The 18090-nt window shown below is 45.6% G+C and overlaps 1 protein-coding gene across 1 annotated transcript in view; it reads right to left on the minus strand.

Moving 5' to 3' along the window:
• Positions 1-12715, minus strand: part of Ccbe1 (collagen and calcium binding EGF domains 1) — a 242346-nt gene extending 229631 nt beyond the window's left edge. The window contains exons 1-2 of the mRNA XM_031365916.1: positions 12331-12715; positions 11837-11917 (exon numbers count right to left, since the gene is read on the minus strand). Of these exons, the coding sequence (XP_031221776.1) occupies positions 11837-11917; positions 12331-12464 (215 nt within the window). The 5' untranslated portion in view covers positions 12465-12715. The remainder of the gene's footprint in view (positions 1-11836; positions 11918-12330) is intronic.
• Positions 12716-18090: the final 5375 nt, after the last annotated feature.

The following is an 18090-nucleotide window of genomic DNA, read 5'->3' on the forward strand; positions in this document are numbered from 1 at the left end:
TTCTTTCCCCAGCTTCTTTTGAAATAGATTTGCCATTCATGCCTTTATGCTTGAAGGTCCATGGTGGTCAACCTGCAGTAGGTACTGGAGCTGTGTGTGTCTGGTACCCACTTCCAGCATTTGGGCGACAAAAGTAGCTCCTCGGGCCACAGCCTGAATGCTCGGATCCTCACTCATCTCAAGTCTTTCCGATGTGCATCACAGCCACTCCTGCCTTACAAATAGAAGTTGGCAGTCAAGTCTGAGGTGGGGCTACAATGATGCAGTGAGGCCTGGCTCCTTAGAGCCTGGCTGGGGAACACCTGGCTAGGGAACACTTTGTCCAGATGTGAGTTCTGATTCAGTGAGTCTGGGACAGGACTCCAGCATCTTCCTCTCTACGAGTGATGTCTTGCTAGAACTGGCTAGACTAGATTATTCTCTCCAACATTTGCCACCATCCTGGAAAAGATTCACAGAAACAAAAGCTACAAACAACACCACGGGTTTTATACAGCGTTTTAGGAAATATTTTTTTTTCTTCAATGATATTGCTGAGAGTAAATTGATTTTGTGGATAACCTGAAGTCACCACAGTGGACGGTATCACCCAAAGAAATCAAAATGTAGATGGTGATACCCCCTTTTGTTAAAGTGTACCTGTGACAGATGGATTTTGTTTAGCTTGGCAGGCAGGGTTCTAACATCTGTTTCTGGACATCTAGTCTAACTTAGTTTCTGCCAGAGAGACTGACACCCTACTTCCAGCATCCTCTCTTCTCCTAAATTCTCTTTAATAGCTCATAAAATTTTATTTACAGGTACCATGAATAAAATTTCATACATGTATAGCATGTCACTTTTCATATATGTATACAATGTCACTTCTCTTTGTGGCTATGGCTACTGGTAGGTTGCCCATACCGCACCGGGTGGCCCCACACTCATGAAATTGGGAGGTAGATGGGTAGAGGGGTCTAGTGGGGAGTTAGAGAGGAAATGGGGGAATATGATGTCAATCCTCTTAAATAACGATTGCTCTTTTAACTCATGAGTGTCTGTGTGTGTGTGTGTGTGTGTACACATGCACGTGCACACACCTATGTGAAGGTGCCCCAGGAGGCCAGAAGAGGACATTAGATCTCCCAGAGCTAGAGCTCTAAATGGCTATGAGCTGGAGGACATGAGGGATGGGGACTGAACTCAGGTCTTCTGAAAGAACAGCGAGAGTGGGTTAAGCACTCTTAACCCCTGAGCCATCTCTCCAGTTCCCAAACCTTACCATTTGTTCTATGATGGAGTTTTCAGGGAAATAAGATTATTACAATTTTCAGGCATCTAAGAAGAGCATGGAGTCAAGCTTGGTGGTGTACACTAGGGACTCTGAGGGATCGTAAGCTTGAAGTCAGTCTGGGTTACATATGGGCCAACACAGCCTACATTGCAAGACTGCTGTCTAAAGAGCTCTAGAGAGGGAAATAGCAATATAGAAGTGATATAAAAGAAGAGGTGAGGTACTTTGACTGGGGGAAGGAAAGGGAAGGAAGAGAGAGAAATAAGGATGTTTGAAAACATGTAAAGAACCATTTTACTTACCTAAAACTACACATAATACATATAAATTACATATATATAGTTGCATGTATGTATAATTTATATATATATATATAAATGTTATATATATGAAATGAAGTTATGCCACTTATGCTTATATATATATAAGCATATATATATATATTAACATTGAAATGAAGTTATACCACTTATGCTAACAATTCTACCTTCAGAGCCATAGATTACCTATGCCCTTGGTTGCCTCTCAGAGGTCAAAGATAAGTTCCTATTGCTGAAGACACTAGACACTTCAGACACAGGACTCAGAAGATCCAAGCTGGATCTGACCTGTGAGGAGTAACTTTCATAGTCCTAGAAGGAGCTACACAAGCCACCAAGGAGGGAATCAACCTATGACTATACCCAGCTCCGAAGCCGAAGGGCCACACCATCAGCATTGGTAAGATACCCCTAAGTGTGCAATAGTGGCACTCACATCTTGATGATAGCCAACAGCTGCCTAGTTGGACTTCAAGGCCTGCTTAGCAGGATGGAAACCATCCTGGTATTAGAAACCTAGTCAATTACATGTGGTTAGTGTGGCCATGGATCTTAGAAGCCAACTATCACCACTTTACTAGACCAGCATAATTCTTAACTGCACTCTAAACTTTTACCTTTATACCCATGGACATGTATAGGTCTCACCCCTCATCAGAGAAGGGTTCCATATGCAGCAGAAAGAGACTGTTACAGAGATCCCCGATGGGTCAAAATGCAAAGAGTTAGTGACTCTGCAGCATCCAGCCTCAACTGGTCCATCAACAGACAGTTCAATCTCTACACTGGTGGATCAGGACACATCTTAGAAGAGAGGATTGTCAGAGCCAGAGGATCAGGATGCCTGCTGTGAAAGAGTGTCTTTTCACTATGACAATGGCACCCACGAAACTTCTATATTGTTGTCTAAACAAAACTCTCACAATGATACTAGGACATGCTGGTGGGCGTGGGGGGAAACATCACAAGAACACAGTCCTAGATGAAGAGATATAATCAAAGGCTGCTTAGGGAGAATCAGTTTTCCCCATAGACAAGTCCCCTGATGAGTTATCCAATCCCAACTGGTCAACACTAAACACATGTACATACAAGCAACACTAAATGGATCCATTAGGTTATACACACACACACACACACACACACACAGAGAGAGAGAGAGAGAGACAGAGACAGAGACAGAGACAGAGACAGAGAAAGACAGAGACAGAGAGAGAGAGAATAAAAATAAAGAAGAGGTCATGAGTTCAGGAGAGTGCGGAGGACCCAGGAGAAGTTGGATGGATGCTTGGGAAGGATGGAAATGTTAAAAATGTAGTACTCATGTATGAAATTCTAATAAAAGATACAGTACCAGGCAGGCAGGCAGGCAAAGGGATCACACAGCCTCATGTTTGCAGATTCACCAGCCACCTTTCTGACCTTGGTCTGCCTTCTACTGAGGCTCACTCAGTTAAAACAGGCACACTGCCAGCCTGTAAACTTCCACGTGACTGACATAAATGTCACAAACACTCACACATAAGTGTAGCACAGGTATGACATGTTTAATTATTAAATATATAACATTACTTATTTTATATAAGTTATATAATTTAAATAATTGTACATAGTATATATTTAATAATATAATATTAATTATATATTACTATTATATATTATATTGTATATAATATATTATGTTATATGGTTTATATTACTATAATTTATTATGTAATATAGTTATACTATATAATATATATTATAGTAAATATATTATTATTAAAATATATATTATATATTAAAATTTAGATATTAAAATTTGTTTTTTCCCAACCAAAACTTTAGCCTTTTGCTCCTTGTTGTACAGCTTTCTTTTTTATATCCTTAGCATACATGGGCAGTTCCATGTCTCCTGCTGCATATGTAGCAGAGGACTGGCACCAGTGGGAGGGGAGGCCCTTGGTCCTGTGGAGGCTTAATGCCCCAGAGAAAGGGGATGTTAGATGGCGGAGGTGGGGGAGGAGCACCCTCTTAGGCAAAGGCAAGGAGGAATGGGATGAGGGTGTTCATGGAGGAGAGACCCAGAAGGGGGACAAACATTTGAAGTGTAAATAAATAAAATAATTAATAAAAGAAGAAGAAAGAAAGAAAAGAAAAAGGTACATATAGCCAAACCTGATGGCTTAAGTTTGATCCCCAAGACCTACAAGGTGAAAGAAAGATAGATTTTTCTACACGTTGCCCTCTAATTCTTCATATGCATACATGTGCACACACACAGAGATTATTTTCAAATAAAATTATGACATAGGACAGCTTTCATTGAAAATGACTGTTTTTATAGGTATATATTTAAAAACATAACTAGTATTTTTATCTTGAATGTGAAGAGCTTTCTAGTATACAAACTCCAAGGTAATCTATCATGTGTGTGACAAGGGCACTTCCGATCTGAGCCTGTGATGGACATGCAAGTCCATGAGGAAGGAGGGCAAACCACCTCCGAAGGCTGCTCAATGGCTGTCCTGGCCCCGCCACTTGGTTTTGACATATACTTGGACAGTCTATGGAAGAGTGGCCACTATGGGAAAGTTTGCCACAGAAACACTCAGAAGGAAAGAGGAAGAAAGAGGAGAGTCAAAGAAACAAAACCCTCTTGTTTTAAGCCAGCTCATGATTCTGTGTAGAGACAAACGTACAGCTAGCTGTCTAGATTGGATTTCACTGCAGTGAGCAAGGTAGCAATGAACTGATTTGCCCCCAGCTGGCCAGTTTGCCATCCACCTGTCAGTCATATGACCCAAAATTAGCTTTCCCATAGTGCTCCGGAAGTTCTTGAAATTTTTAGAAGCAAGAAACTTGTGGCACATATTAATTTCTGGCAGGATGGGGGGTGGGGTGGGGTTTAAAAGCAATCATTGCCATTCATATCGTTTCATGTCTCTGCTTGGAGCTGCAAGGGTTGCTCTATACGTTGTTGTTTTTCTGAAAAGATACATCTAGGCTATAAGAAATGTCAAGATCTTAGTCCTAGAAATAAACATTACACAGATATGCACCAAAAAATATATTAAAACACCCTTTTCCTGGATGATCAGTGAGAAGTCATAAATCCCACCAGAACAGACATTTGCACGCGCCCTTCAAATGTATTTTCTGTGCACGGAAGCAAGCTTGGCACAATGGAAGCACCCAATGGGCATGTGCTGACCAAGTGAAAAGTGTTAAGACTTTAAAATTAGCTAATAGATCCATGGAAAAGGGGGGCTAAGTTGGCAGAAGAGGCGCTGCAGATGTTATAGCTGTCTGTTTTCTCATCCTCCAAATAAAGAGTGAGACGGTGGGAGAGAATGAGAGCTTTGTTCGCCAGCCTCTAAGCGGGGGTCCTCACAATGCAGCAGCCTCTCTCATTCATAAAGACATCCTGGTCCAGCTGAGCAGGAAGCAGAAGATCTGGGGAAGCTGAACATGGACTTGGACACAGTGAAATGAAAACCTGCTCTTGAGAAAACACAGCAGCTAGGATGAAGAGGGTGCACCGCCCCAACTTCATTTAGAAAGAGATGAAGCGATGTTAGCCACAGGAAGCTAGGGGGAGCAGCCCTTTCAGCAACAATCGGTAGTAAGAAGATCGGATCTCCAAGGACACAGCAACGGAAAGCATAGCCGCGAGGCAGGCTAGTCCATCTGTGAGCTGAGAGCATGTGAAAAGTGATACAAAATCTGACCTTGGCCACCACTCTCAACTCACCAGCGTCTCCCCTCTTGTGCTACCTGTTCCTGGGGGAAGGAAATGTACCCCTCTTAAAAACTATCTCCCCGCTTTCACATCACTGCCAGCATCATATGGGGAGGAGCCCACGTGTCATTTTGGGGTTTAATTTAGGATAGGAAGTTGGAGACGAGACTGTCATCACTAGTATCCAGCATACGTACTGCACAGGCAAGGACAGAGAAGCAGGTTGGGCTGGGACATAATGGAGAAAATGGTATCACGTCAAAGGAGCAACTGATTGCCTTTCTACAGCAGGCTTCCTTTCAGGTTTGATGCAACACATCTATAATTCCTGAACGTGGAAGGCTGAGGTGGGAAAATAGTGAGTTCAAGGCCGGTCTGAGCTAAATAATACAGCGAGATCTCCTTTAAAAGATTAAATAAAAATAAAATACTTTCCTAATTTTAAGCTTTTATTAATTTAATTTTTTTATTGTGTATGTGTGTGCGTGCATGCATGCAGGGTATGCTCATGCTATACAACACATGTGTCAGAGAACAACTTGCAGGAGTTAGTTCTCACATACTATGTGAGTCCCAATTGTTGAACTCAGGTAACTAGGGTTGGCAGAAATTATGTCTACCTACGGGGCCATCTGTCAGTCCCTGGCTCAGCTTTTAAAGGACACGGGACACATGCATGAGTAGCAACAGAAGTCCTACAATGCTTAACACATTTAAATCAAACTTGCCCTTTTCCCTTTTACATTGACAGTCATTCACTCAGTCACTTAGCAAGTGCATACGGATGGACCACTCTTTTTCAAGTACGGAGCTGACCTGTGAGGTCAGGTGCTGTGAGAGAACAGAAGGCCCTTGGCCTCGGAGGGTTGACAGTTATAGACAGCCTCATACAGAAAGAAAGGGAGAGTGCCTTCCCCGGGTGTGAGTCAGGCCCTCTCTGCTCTTTACCACCTTTGTCCCATTCCCTCCTTGATGAGGTTGAATGATGGTTGTGAAAGCATGCTTCCTGAAAAAGGACCCATGTGTCCTGTACGAGCCACAGCCATTCACAGAGCTCCTCTGTTTCCTCCTCCTTGGCTTCCTTGGCTACACTGGCCATGGGATGGAGACAGTGGAAAGAGCAAAAGAATCCGTAAACAAGAAAAATCCAACAGACTAAGGATCTAAAGTCTCATTTCTACAGGAACTACCATTTCCAACCCCAGGCAAAAAAGCAGACTTCTCTAAGTCTCCAAAATGGAGTGAGCCTCTAATTCAACCTGGCTGTGCAGTCCACCACTCTGTAGTCACAAGTCGAAAACCTTGGGTGGTCAGCCGGGGAGACTGCAACATGCGAAGATGATCAGTGTCATTTCCCCACACCACTAGATTTCTGGCTTACCCTACACTTGGAGAAGCATCCGGAAACAAGGCGTGTTGAGCAGTAAAGAAACACCACTGCTGTGTCTAAGCCTAGTCTTACTTTTTAAGATGTGTGCTGGATCCTACCAGAAGCCATAGGTTACCCAATAAAATCCCATTGCTGGGTGGGGGGTGCTTCCCCAGAGCTATTGGCAGAAGCATCCCGGGGACACCCCAGAGCAATACAGACTCTTATCATTGGTCCTGGTTATCTTCCAGAACTTGATAATAAGCCCCAACTGAAAAGGCACTACACATTTTGGTCACAGGTCATGAAGAAATAAAAAAATTAATAAAAATATCCTGTGTATTTTTTTTAAATCTCAATTATAAAATTCACAGAAGTCAGGGGGTAGCCACTGTACAACTTCTGCAAGCCAACCCCCATGGCACACCTTGAGGTTCAGGGGTGATACAAAGTGACATTTCCCTCGCATCTTGAACTTCCCAAAGCCACGTCACACAAGCTAACTCGTTTGCAGAGCTCACAGCAGCTCTAAAACATCATTAATACGATCCCTAGATTCCAGAGGAGAAAATGAAAACCTGGATCTTAAGAAGTGGTTCAAGGTCAGGAAAAAAAAATGAAAGACTAGAGATTCAAAGAGGAGCAGGAGTTTGAGAGCCTGTGTGTTCTGACATTACCAAAGCCCTCTAGGGGAAAGCAATAGGCAACCTGCCAGGACAATGCTCTCTGCAGCCTTCTGGGGGCCTTCCCCAAGATGACCTTCAGCCAAAACCTCAGCACTATCAGTACCTCGGTGCTAGCCTAATTAAGTGGCCCTCTCACTCTAAGTAAACACATCTGCAGAAACACCACAAGGACCACCACATTCCCACAGGCTACGCGGCCACATGGTTGTTCTATCTTGAAGGAAAGTGCAAGTTCCTGCAGCCGGTGTCATTTTTTTCCCATGGGAACCTGAGCCACCTTAGGCTTGAGCCCTCCCCAGTGACAGGGGGAGGGATCTCTGCTTGAAGATGCAGGAACTAAGACCAAAATCACAGGTGGTTTTCTCAACTGTGCCCTCTAATATAGTCTGTGGGAAAGAGCCACCTTGGGGACGAAGCCCAGGCTTCCCCCTGCCTGAGACATCATTCCTAGTTCGCGTCTCTTTCTCATTTGTACAGTGTGAAGGACATAGATTTGAATTCTGCTGTATAGGCTCCAGTTACAAAGGCTTTTTTTTCCCCAAAATCAAGCCCTTCGACTATCTGCACTTTATTCTTTTATGTGCTCATATCCTCTAGGCAGGCTCTAAGTTCTTAATAGATATGTAAATCTTTGACCCAAGTTTCCAAAGAGTTAATGTTTGCTAGGCAATGCCTCACCCAATAAAAGCCAGATTGTCTTTCTATGTACATTTTAACACATCATTTTACTGATGTAAACCAAAGAAAGATAAAGTACATGGTTTGAAGAAAGTAAAATCACCTTGTGGGAGGGTGGGGAGATGGTAATGATAGTTCTAGGTGGGTAAATGCCATAATGGTTTTCTGTGCCTGCTTTATATGCTTGCCTTGGCTGTCATGAATCCCTGCTTTAGATAAATCATGCCCAGTCTTTGATATCTTAACTACTGGTGAGAGAATGCCCTGTGCTGATTATAAGGCTGGGCAAATGTTAGCTTTAGACTCATTAAGCTGTCACTGGCACTCATGCAGAGAGTGTTTAAACTCTGGGGGCTTGGCAGTATGCATGTTGGCAGCAAAAACTCTAGAGATGTGGACCCGAAGGAAGGCTGTACATGCAGGAACCCGTTTCATAGATAATATGATCATTTAAATTCAACTGTCCGAAACAGACCTCACGGGCAATGGCTCCAAAGAATGACCAAGATTACCTTGGGTCTTAGCATTCCCCTGGACTGTGGGAAATGTTCAGCCATTTGAGTCTAGTCTTCCTTTTCCCACCCCTGGATTCACACTACCTGACGGGTTCCTCTGAGATAATAAAGGATCCCAGGGCTTAGAAGTCAAACAAACCTGGATTTAAATCATGGTGGTTGTGTGTGTAGCCATGAGTGCTTGGGCATGACACTCTCCATACCTCTGATTATTACGTTCCCACTCAGCAAAACTGAGAGAACAGAAAAGCTACAGGTGGCTCTATGCATCAGAGACAATGTAAACAAAGCTCACAGCATCGTGCCAAGTGCAGAGTAAGTCTTCAAACTATTGTGATTTAATATCTGGCATCAAGTGCTGAAATACAGAGAGTAGAGCTGCCTAGCAGAAGTCATAAACCACAAGGCTGTCCAGGACAAAAACCATTGTGAACCCACTTCACATTTCACAGCAACGAATCAGGCTTTTCTCGATCCTCTGTTCATTTTACACAGGTTCAGATCTATTCCCCTTGCCAACAATGACCTTTTAGGAAAAAAAAAAATCCCTTCAGCAAGCTCTGAATCCTTTCATATGCTAAAAATCATTCACTGGCCATCTGGTATTTTCCCAGTGTTGAAGCCATTTCCAGAGAGGTGCGGCAGTGCTTATAGCTTGAGAGAAACCAGGGTGCGGGTGTGCTTTCCAGGTGGTGGGGGGGATGGCTCTCCTTTTAGGGTGACATGCTGAGAAGCACAAGCTGCTTGCAGAAACGGCCATGCTCCGGATCGAGCAAAAGAGTTTGCAGTACCAGTAGTTTTCAATCATTCTGATGCTTTGACCCTTTGATACAGTTCCTCATGTTGTGGTGTCCACCCCACCCCCCACACACACACCATGAAATTATGTTCATTGCTGCTTCATAACTGTCATTTTGCTACTATTGTGAAACATAATGTAAATACCTTTTTGGAGACAGAGGTTTGGCAAAGGGATTGCAACCCACAGATTGAAGACTATTGGTTGGTACCCTGTCTGTGGTTTGAAGACCCTGCTTTCTGTGTGGCGTTCCATTGACTGCAACACACATCTCATTAAGACACAGATCCAGCTGAAGGGAGCTCAGTGCGGTCTGGTAGTCTACCCAGTGCCCCAGCAATGTCATGAGAGGTGGCTGGTGAGATTCGAAAGAGAAAGGAACTATAGGGCCACACCCCAGCATCCCACAGCATGCTGGCATGCTTGAAGCTCAAGAACCAAGGGAGGAAATGACTTTAATTATGAAGTTATCTGGCCACAGTAGGACAACACACCTGGGAGGTTGGAAGAGGAGGCTAGCAAGCATGAATTGGAAGCCAGAGGCTAGCCTGAGGTACAGAGCAAGACCTTGTCTCAAACAGCAAAACAAAGTAAAAATAGAAAAAGGTTAATGGGATATGCACAGAACTCTTGACTTCCATAAAAAAGTTAATAAATCTATAAACTATGTCAGTCATCCATAGTAGTGGTTTACACCTCGATATAGTACATAGTAGTGGTTTATACTTTGGATGGATAGAGAGATCTTGAGTTCAAGACTAGACTGGACTGTACCATAAGGTCCTGTTTCAAAGAAACTAAACACCAATGCTATTAGCTTATTAGAGGACTGATGTCATTTTCTCGAGCTGAAACAGCCCTTCCCATTATACAGATTAAAATGTTCTGCTCTTCCTTGATAGAGCACTAGGTCCAACAGGCTGTTCCATTGAGTAACTGGTTAGTGATCACACATGTGCCAAGACACACACGTTAATGCCTCTGCCTGAGGTAGGGTAAGCGAAGCACCACACTACTTCGCTGGAAACGCTGGCCAAAAGAGCGGAACAAATAGAATAATCAGGCACTGATGGTTTCTAAAAGCCTGACACGAGTTCTGTAGCCGTCACTGATTTATGTGACGTCTGACCTTTAGGGACCGAACAAATGAGCGAACCATCTTAGGGACACGCTCCAGGTTAAATTAGAAGCTTTATATGCTAGTGATAGGAAAACAACATGTCCTAGGAGATACCGTGGTCACGTGGATGAAACGCATGACCAGAACCAGGCAAGGAACGCTGCCGCCGGTACTACCAAGCCACGTCACCAGCTGGACGACCTTGCTCCCCGGTCCACCTCCCAAAGTCTCCATCTGCCAGTTTGAACATGTCCCTCACATCTCAGCTACCATTCCACTCTCCTAATCACCACATGCAGAAGCGGGTAGCAGCCCCTTTTGGGAGCTCACCTAGGTGAAGCAGCTAATGTCATCCATCCTGTTTGCCAAGGGCTGCTCTAAAAGCACAATACAGCTGAGGGTACTTCCATAAATCCCACTGCCCTGCCCTGGAAGCACCTCACACCCGAGCCTTGGATGCAGGGAAGAAAGTTTTCCTGTACAGAAATTTGTAACACTCAAGTAGGTTCTCAGTCGGCTGTGTGTTAACCCGATGTCCTGAGTAGCATCTTAAAAACTCAGACAAGCAACAGACATTTAGGGATGTGTGCCACCTCCATCCTGTGGGAGAAAGGAGCAGAAGTCTAGAATTCAATGATTCAAAAACCAAGTCAATTGTTAGCTCCGAAAGGCCGAAAACCAGGGACCTTGGTCCCCTCCGGTGGGGATAGGCTGCACCTGTTTTAACTCACCACTTGCACAAGGAATCACCCCGGAAGCCTTTCCTTGGGCCTGTGCGATGCTTCAATCTTCACAAGACCCCAAGTGGCTGCCATTCTCCCAGGTAAACCCGTGATCTTTTCTTAAAGATCACGAGTTTCAACAATCTTGACGTTTGTTTTCACTCAAGGCAACCGGTCCCATCTACCCACAATCCTCCTCCCAGTTACAATTTTGCCTACCGAGACCGCGACAGTGGTACACTCTGTCCCAACAACACAAAGTCAAAAGCAAGCCAAGTGCCAAGTATTTCCTTGTTGCTGGCTGTATTTTCAAAACAAAACGCAAATGAACAGGAAGCCATTCCTCTCCACCAAGCTTACACCCACAATCCAATCCGCTCTCATCACCTTGCAAACTTTTTCACTCCAACCTTACCGTGCAAGCTTTTCGCGGAACGGTACACTTTCTCAGATCTCAGGCATTCTCTGGCTGCAAACTCAGTTGCTAGCTCCCAGCCCATGAGCACAAATGTTCTCACTACCCAAGCACCACCCTGACTCAGGCACACACAGCCTGGCTCCACCAGCGCGCTTCCAAAGCCCTGCTTGACAGCGACGCCTGCCCCTCTAGATTCCCCAGGACCCCAGCTTTACCTGAAGCACGTGGTGAGCTCGCCCGAAGACTTCAGACACGGGTATTTGGTCGTGGTGATCTTGTTTTCCGAGCACACTTCTCTAAGGGAGAAAAAAAAAGTTGAAGGAAAACTCCGTTAAGGTCAGCTGGAGAGTGAAGAACAGAACGCGCTGGGCTCTGCGTCCAGACGCACGGGCTGCTACTGGCCCCGGGAGGAGACAGGACAGTGTCCCGGCAACGGGCGATCCCACTACCAAGCGACGAGAAAAACCAAAGAAGTCCACACCGGGGCGCGGCGGGAACGCGGGACAGAGGGCATCCAGCGTCCCGATTCACAGCTGGGAGCGCCGAGGCGGTTCCCGCAAGAGATGGAAGTCACCTGGAACAGCTAACCTCTCCGCCAGTGACTCAGAGAACGGGGACCTATGGATCCGCCACCTAAGACTGTCTGCACCCCACCAGCCAGTTCTGATCGCACCCAGCTCGTCCTCCCTCTAGGGCAGGTGGCCCTTACCTGTCCCGGTCCTCCGGTTCCTCTCGGTAGGTCCACGTGTGTCCCAGCGCCAGGAGTAGCAGCAGCGGCCCCAGGCTCTTGCCCAGCTGCCCCTTAGCTGCTCCTCCCCGGCTCGGAGGAGGCGGCGGCACCATCGGGGAAGCTCGCGGCTTCTTCTCGGCGCCCGAGCGAGCTCTCTCCCTTGCGCTGTGCCCGGGGAGGCTCCGCGGCCGCGGCCGCCTTCCCCTCTCACCAGCAGGGGGCGCCGGGGAGTTGGGGCGCTTGCACCACCTGCGGGCCGTGCTCAAACTTGGGGCGAGAGGTGAGGGTGAAGCAAGCTTGTTTAAGGGGTGTCCGCCTAGCGCGGCCAGAGGGAGTCCCAGGAATCTCTTCTGGACGATCAGGCTCGAGTCACAAACAGGCTAAACTTGACTTCAGGCTGCGCCCTCCTCTCTTGCCTCTTCTTCCCCTGGGAGAGAAGCGCAGAGTTGAGGCAGCCGGGCGCTCCTTTGCATTTTTTGCTCCAAGGTCTCAGCCCCGGAGGAGGAGTTGCTGGCTGTCACCAGGGCGAGAGGAGGAGAGGAGCGGGGTTAATAGCTTCCTTCCTGTTGTCAGTTAACTTCCATAGCGAAGGGTCAAGCCAATGTTTGCCTTTTCGCTCGCGAGTGCCTTCTTGCGTGCTTTTCCTCTGTCCCGGTTCCCGCTTAGAATATGAGGGAGTGAGCAGCAGCGACAGGGGTCTCCTATATCGCCCTTCCAAACGTGAAATAACCTAATCAAGGAAACGTAGTCAATCTTCATCCCCTTTTAGAGGGAATTCGGTCGTTTCACTCGTCCACAATCCTTTGTGCTCCTATTTTCTTGGTAAAGCAGTTCAGGACAAATTAGAAATTCCCAGCTGAGTGTTTTGAACCCAGATGCCTGTATCTAACTGGTACCGTGTAGGGGCCTTGACTAGGTTCGTTTTCCCAGCCAATTCAGGAACGAAAGAAGCACTCACTCACGCATCCGCAGAGGGCGGACTCCCCACAAAGTGCAGATTGTCAGAATCTCTAGGCTGGAGTCCGGGTGAGTCTTGTCTTCCTCCCTTCATTTCTGATTGGTCAACTTAAGTGGAAAGGGGTTGACAGACTAATGGCTTCATCCAAACTGAAGGATGCCCAGGTGAACCAGAAAAGCGCCCTTGCCATGGTGGGGGTGGATCTTAATTCAGAGTGATGAAGAAGCCAGGAGTTTGCCATCTGGTTGCTTACCTGTGGCCTCTTTCCCTATCTGTCTGCCCGCTACGATGTTTGTTTGCTTTGCTTTCCTGACCTTTCCCTTGCGGTCGAAAATACCTGGGGGAAACCATTGAAGACACCCAGGTCAGGCGTCTTGACCATCAGGGAGGTCACCTGGCACTGCATGGAAGACCTGGAAGATGTGCGAATCCCTGGACCATCTACCAGATAGTTCATGATGCCCTGTTTACCATAACACTAAAAAGAAAGGGGGCCCCTTTCTTTTGCTTTAAGCTTGTTGTGATATACTCTTCAGTTCTTGTCCAAGAGAAATTCATAACAGAAATGTGAATGAACCACAAGGACAAGAAAGTCGCAGCCCAAAAATAAGAAAAGCAAGACGTTAAATGGGGAATGACCAACACTTATCGGTTCTGTAGCTCAGGCTACAAGGAGAAGGGACCCACAGGTGTGCCCACTGGCTAAGTAATAGGCATTTTGAGTTACAGAATAGTCTGCACTGCTGAGAAATATCACATATAGTACCTACACACTGTCACTTTAGTAGGCGTAACATCCAGATCCCTCTGTTAGATGTCTTGTGTCCCTCAAGGGCTTCGCCAGTCACAGTCTCTCGTCGGAGCCTCACAGTAACATCCTTATACGTCATCATGCTTGTCACTTCATCCAGGTAGGGCTGTTGTTTTTCCTACCAAACGTTCACAGAAATGGAGAACATGAAGCACCCTTGACAGTAAAGCCCAGTGGTGCTGCTCCTTCACAGGCACAGCATTCTAGGCTGGCCATTCTGGGGGCCACTGGCGCATCCTGTGGAACTTAAGAGTAGATTTCATGGGATCACTGCCTGGATTCACACGCAGGCAGTAGTTTGTGGGTGAGTGGTCCCTGTCAACGTTGTGAAACCATGCGTTCTGGCCTGTACCCTGATGAGCTGCAGGAGTGTATCTTTAGAGATCTTGGGATGAAGTGAGTCATGTAAAACATCTCTTGAGTGTTCTCTGGACATTAACACAAGCTATTCATTTAGCACAAGCTATTCATTTGCACAGACAGATTTTCTTTGGTTTTTTTTTTTTTTTTTTTACTTTTCAGAGATTTTTCTTTTTTAATTTCTAGACAGGTGGGAACCTGTCTAGAAATAACAGTTATTTGGGTTTTCCTTTGTCTTTAGAATTATTTATTTTATGTATATGAGTTCACGTATATGTAGCTATCTTCAGACACCCTAGAAGAGGGCATCAGATACAATTATAGATGGTTGTGAGCCATCATGTGGTTGCTGGGAATTGAACTCAGGACCTCAGAAAAAGCAGCCAGTGCTCTTAACTGCTGAGCCATTTCTCCAGCCCAGTTATTTGGGTTCTTGAGGCTAGACATTGATGAACACATGAAAAGTAAACCCATCCTGAACTTATGACTCACTGGATTGACTTAAAATGGACTGTAGACGTGGTGAATACCATCTTGGAAGAAAGAGAGGCACGCTGCGGGTAGGGGTTACATTTTTATTTTCTTACCAATGCCTGTGTTTTATATTCCCCCTGTTGCATCATAGATGTTGTTCTACAAGAAGCAGACCATGACGTAGGAGAATAGCCATCTGCTGTATCCAATGGCACTTACTAAGCCTTGTGTGTAGGCAAGATGCTTTTCAATGAAGCCTTGGGAGGCTGAGGCAGAAGGATGGGGAGTTTGAGATCAGCCTGGGCTATACCATCAGTTCCAGACTAGCCTGAGCTACCTGCAGAGTGAAACTCTGTCTCAAATATGGATACGCAAACACTAACAACAATAAACAAAGAAAAGGCCGAAGGTAAAGGCAGAACCACACCAGCTATATTCACTAGGCTGGTGTCAGAGACTGTGCTGATGACCGCAAACACTCAGCATCTGTGAGGACGAGGGCCCTGAAGAGATGTCAGCCAAACCCAGGGCCTATCCACATCAACCTGGGGAAGAATGCCATGGTATGTAGTCAGAACATTTATGCAAGAGCAGAGCTGTAGCTGAGACTGTTCAAACACACTTTCCCTGCAGGCTTGAAACTTGTCTGGCTTGGTGTGCTGGGCTCCGTGGAGGGAGCATATGGACAGCCATATTGGAATAGCAATCTGTGAAAAATGGAGCTGTCCCACCAAAGTCAAGCCTGCCTTTGTGCAGGCTGCAGCCTGCGGGGCAGTTTTCGGAACTAATTTGCAAGTGGCAGGAAGCGCAGGAGTTCTAGGTTTTTGCTCCTTAGATCCATACTTATGCCACTATGTATGCCCAACTTGGGCCTGTCCCACCCCCTCATCTCCAAATGGCTGGCATGAGAGAACTTGCCCATAGTGTCCTACCCAGGAGTGTAGTGGAGATTAATGATAGGGACCTCACATACCTTGGAGAAAACCATGTGCTTGTTTCTTTCAGTACGCCATTTGGCAGTGTTTCCCATACAGACCTGTCAACTACCCTGAAACAAACCAGAGAGGGAAGAGTTATACAATTTACCATATGGGGGGGGAGGGCTGGGATGTAAGGGAGCTTGAGAGAACACTGGGTCATGGCCCAGGAGGAACAGGTATCTTAGCAGCAGGGCTGAAAGCGTTCTTGGGGCCAGTGAGGTAACTGACTATAGAATAAAGACGCCAGCGTTCTAAAAAGAAAAAACGGGGTCAGGAGAGAAAAGCTAGGCAGAGCATACTCTTTGAACGGAAGCTGTGGTAGTCAGTTTTCAAGAATTCTAACATCTTATGGGGACAAAACTAAAATAGAATTCGAATCGGAGAGTTGCTAATGAAGAAACATTCCTACAAAGGATAGAGCGCCACTATTGGATGGATGTGTGTGCAGTGTGTGCATATTCTACACATGCATGCTCCAGAGCCACTCAGAGAAGCGCAGGCAAGGAAAACACAGGACTGAAAATGAGGCTGGACAGATTCTGACCAGTGGACTGAACGCACCAAGGCCCCCTGCACTGCATCAGATCACAACTCAGCTCTTGGACCCTAAGAAGTCAAGTCGGGATTTTTACATGATAGGTTACAAAAGTCAAGGAAAGGAAACACTTATAAATTTGGTTTTCCATGAAAATGAGAGGTGGTGGCACATGCCTTTAATCCCAGTACTTGGGAGGCAAGCTCTGTGCGTTCAAGGCCAGCATGGTTTACAGAATGAGTTCTAGGACAGCTAGGACTGTTAAACAGAGAAACCCTATCTTGAAAAATGAATAGGTGAGGTAGGTGTGTGTGTGTGTGTGTGTGTGTGTGTATGTAGGTAGGTATATGATAGATAGATAGATTGATTGATAGATATATAGATAGATAGACAGATATAAAAAGAAAGCATGACAGGGCTGAAGAGAAAGTGACATGGCTCTTGAGATAAAGGCACTTGCTCTTCAAGCCTGGAGACCTGAGTTTGTTCCCCAGAACCTATGTAAAGGTACAAGGAGAGAACACACTCCACAAAGTTGTCTACTGACCTCCACCCACACAAAGACACAATAATAATAAATAAAATTTAATTTAAAAATAATGGAGCACACACACACACACACACACACACACACACACACACACTGTTCTCCCTGAACCGTAGCAAGAATGACCTAACTCTAAGGTAGAGACTCCTTCATAGAAACAAGGCAGAATTAAAAGAAGTGAAATTAAGTTCACCGTGTACTGTAAGCTCTTGGCATAGGATGAGGTGTGGCTAGGATAAGCACATTGCCCAAAGAGCTATCTTATGGTTTCAGTTTTGATTGACATGCAGCCAGGCCTGCTTAGAGAATTGGGGCTACGCCTCAAAAGTGTAAAAGTGTTCTTGTCTATTCGCCATTGTGAGGGATTGCTTGGGGCAAGAACAGCCAGAACACACTTCGTACTGAAGCTCTGGTCTGGGGCGTGTTCATTCCCTCTGCACTAAGCCAGCCTGGGTTTTAACTTGCATGGGGCTCTGAAAGTTTACTGAAGCGCTAAGCCTGGATTCTTCTGCAAAAATAGGGAAAAAATGTACCAGCTCCCTCTGTCCATGATAGAACAAATTTCTGACCAAATCTGAAGGAAAATGTTAAAAAGATGAATTGGGCCACTAGAAAAAAAAATCATTAATTTGTAGACTCAAAAAAAAAATTAAAAAGAGAAACCAATCATGCCTTGGATTTCAATCATCCTTGGAATAATATTGAGAACAGTTATTCATGTGTCAATACTTGTTCTTGAATGTGTCCATGCACACACACACACACACACACACACAGAGGTACACACCCATGCACATATGCTCCATTCTGTCTCATGTCTAGGAGCCCAGAGCCTCTTCCGCTCCTCTGACCTGTAGGAGCTATAGGGTCAGACCTAGCTAGGAGTTTGGGCTGGAGAAATGTGTTCTCACTATTCCAGTCTGCAACTCCTTTCCCCACTGATAATGGGTGTGGCATGGATAAGGTGAGGTGACTCTTTATCTCACTGTCACCATAGGTATAAACAAAGAGGAGTTAAGAGCCAACAACAGAGACATGCAGTTTTCTAGAAAACAGCATTAGCATCACACCAGG

This window comes from Mastomys coucha, unplaced genomic scaffold (assembly GCF_008632895.1).
Source record: "Mastomys coucha isolate ucsf_1 unplaced genomic scaffold, UCSF_Mcou_1 pScaffold13, whole genome shotgun sequence".
In the NCBI taxonomy this organism is placed as follows: Eukaryota; Metazoa; Chordata; class Mammalia; order Rodentia; family Muridae; genus Mastomys; species Mastomys coucha.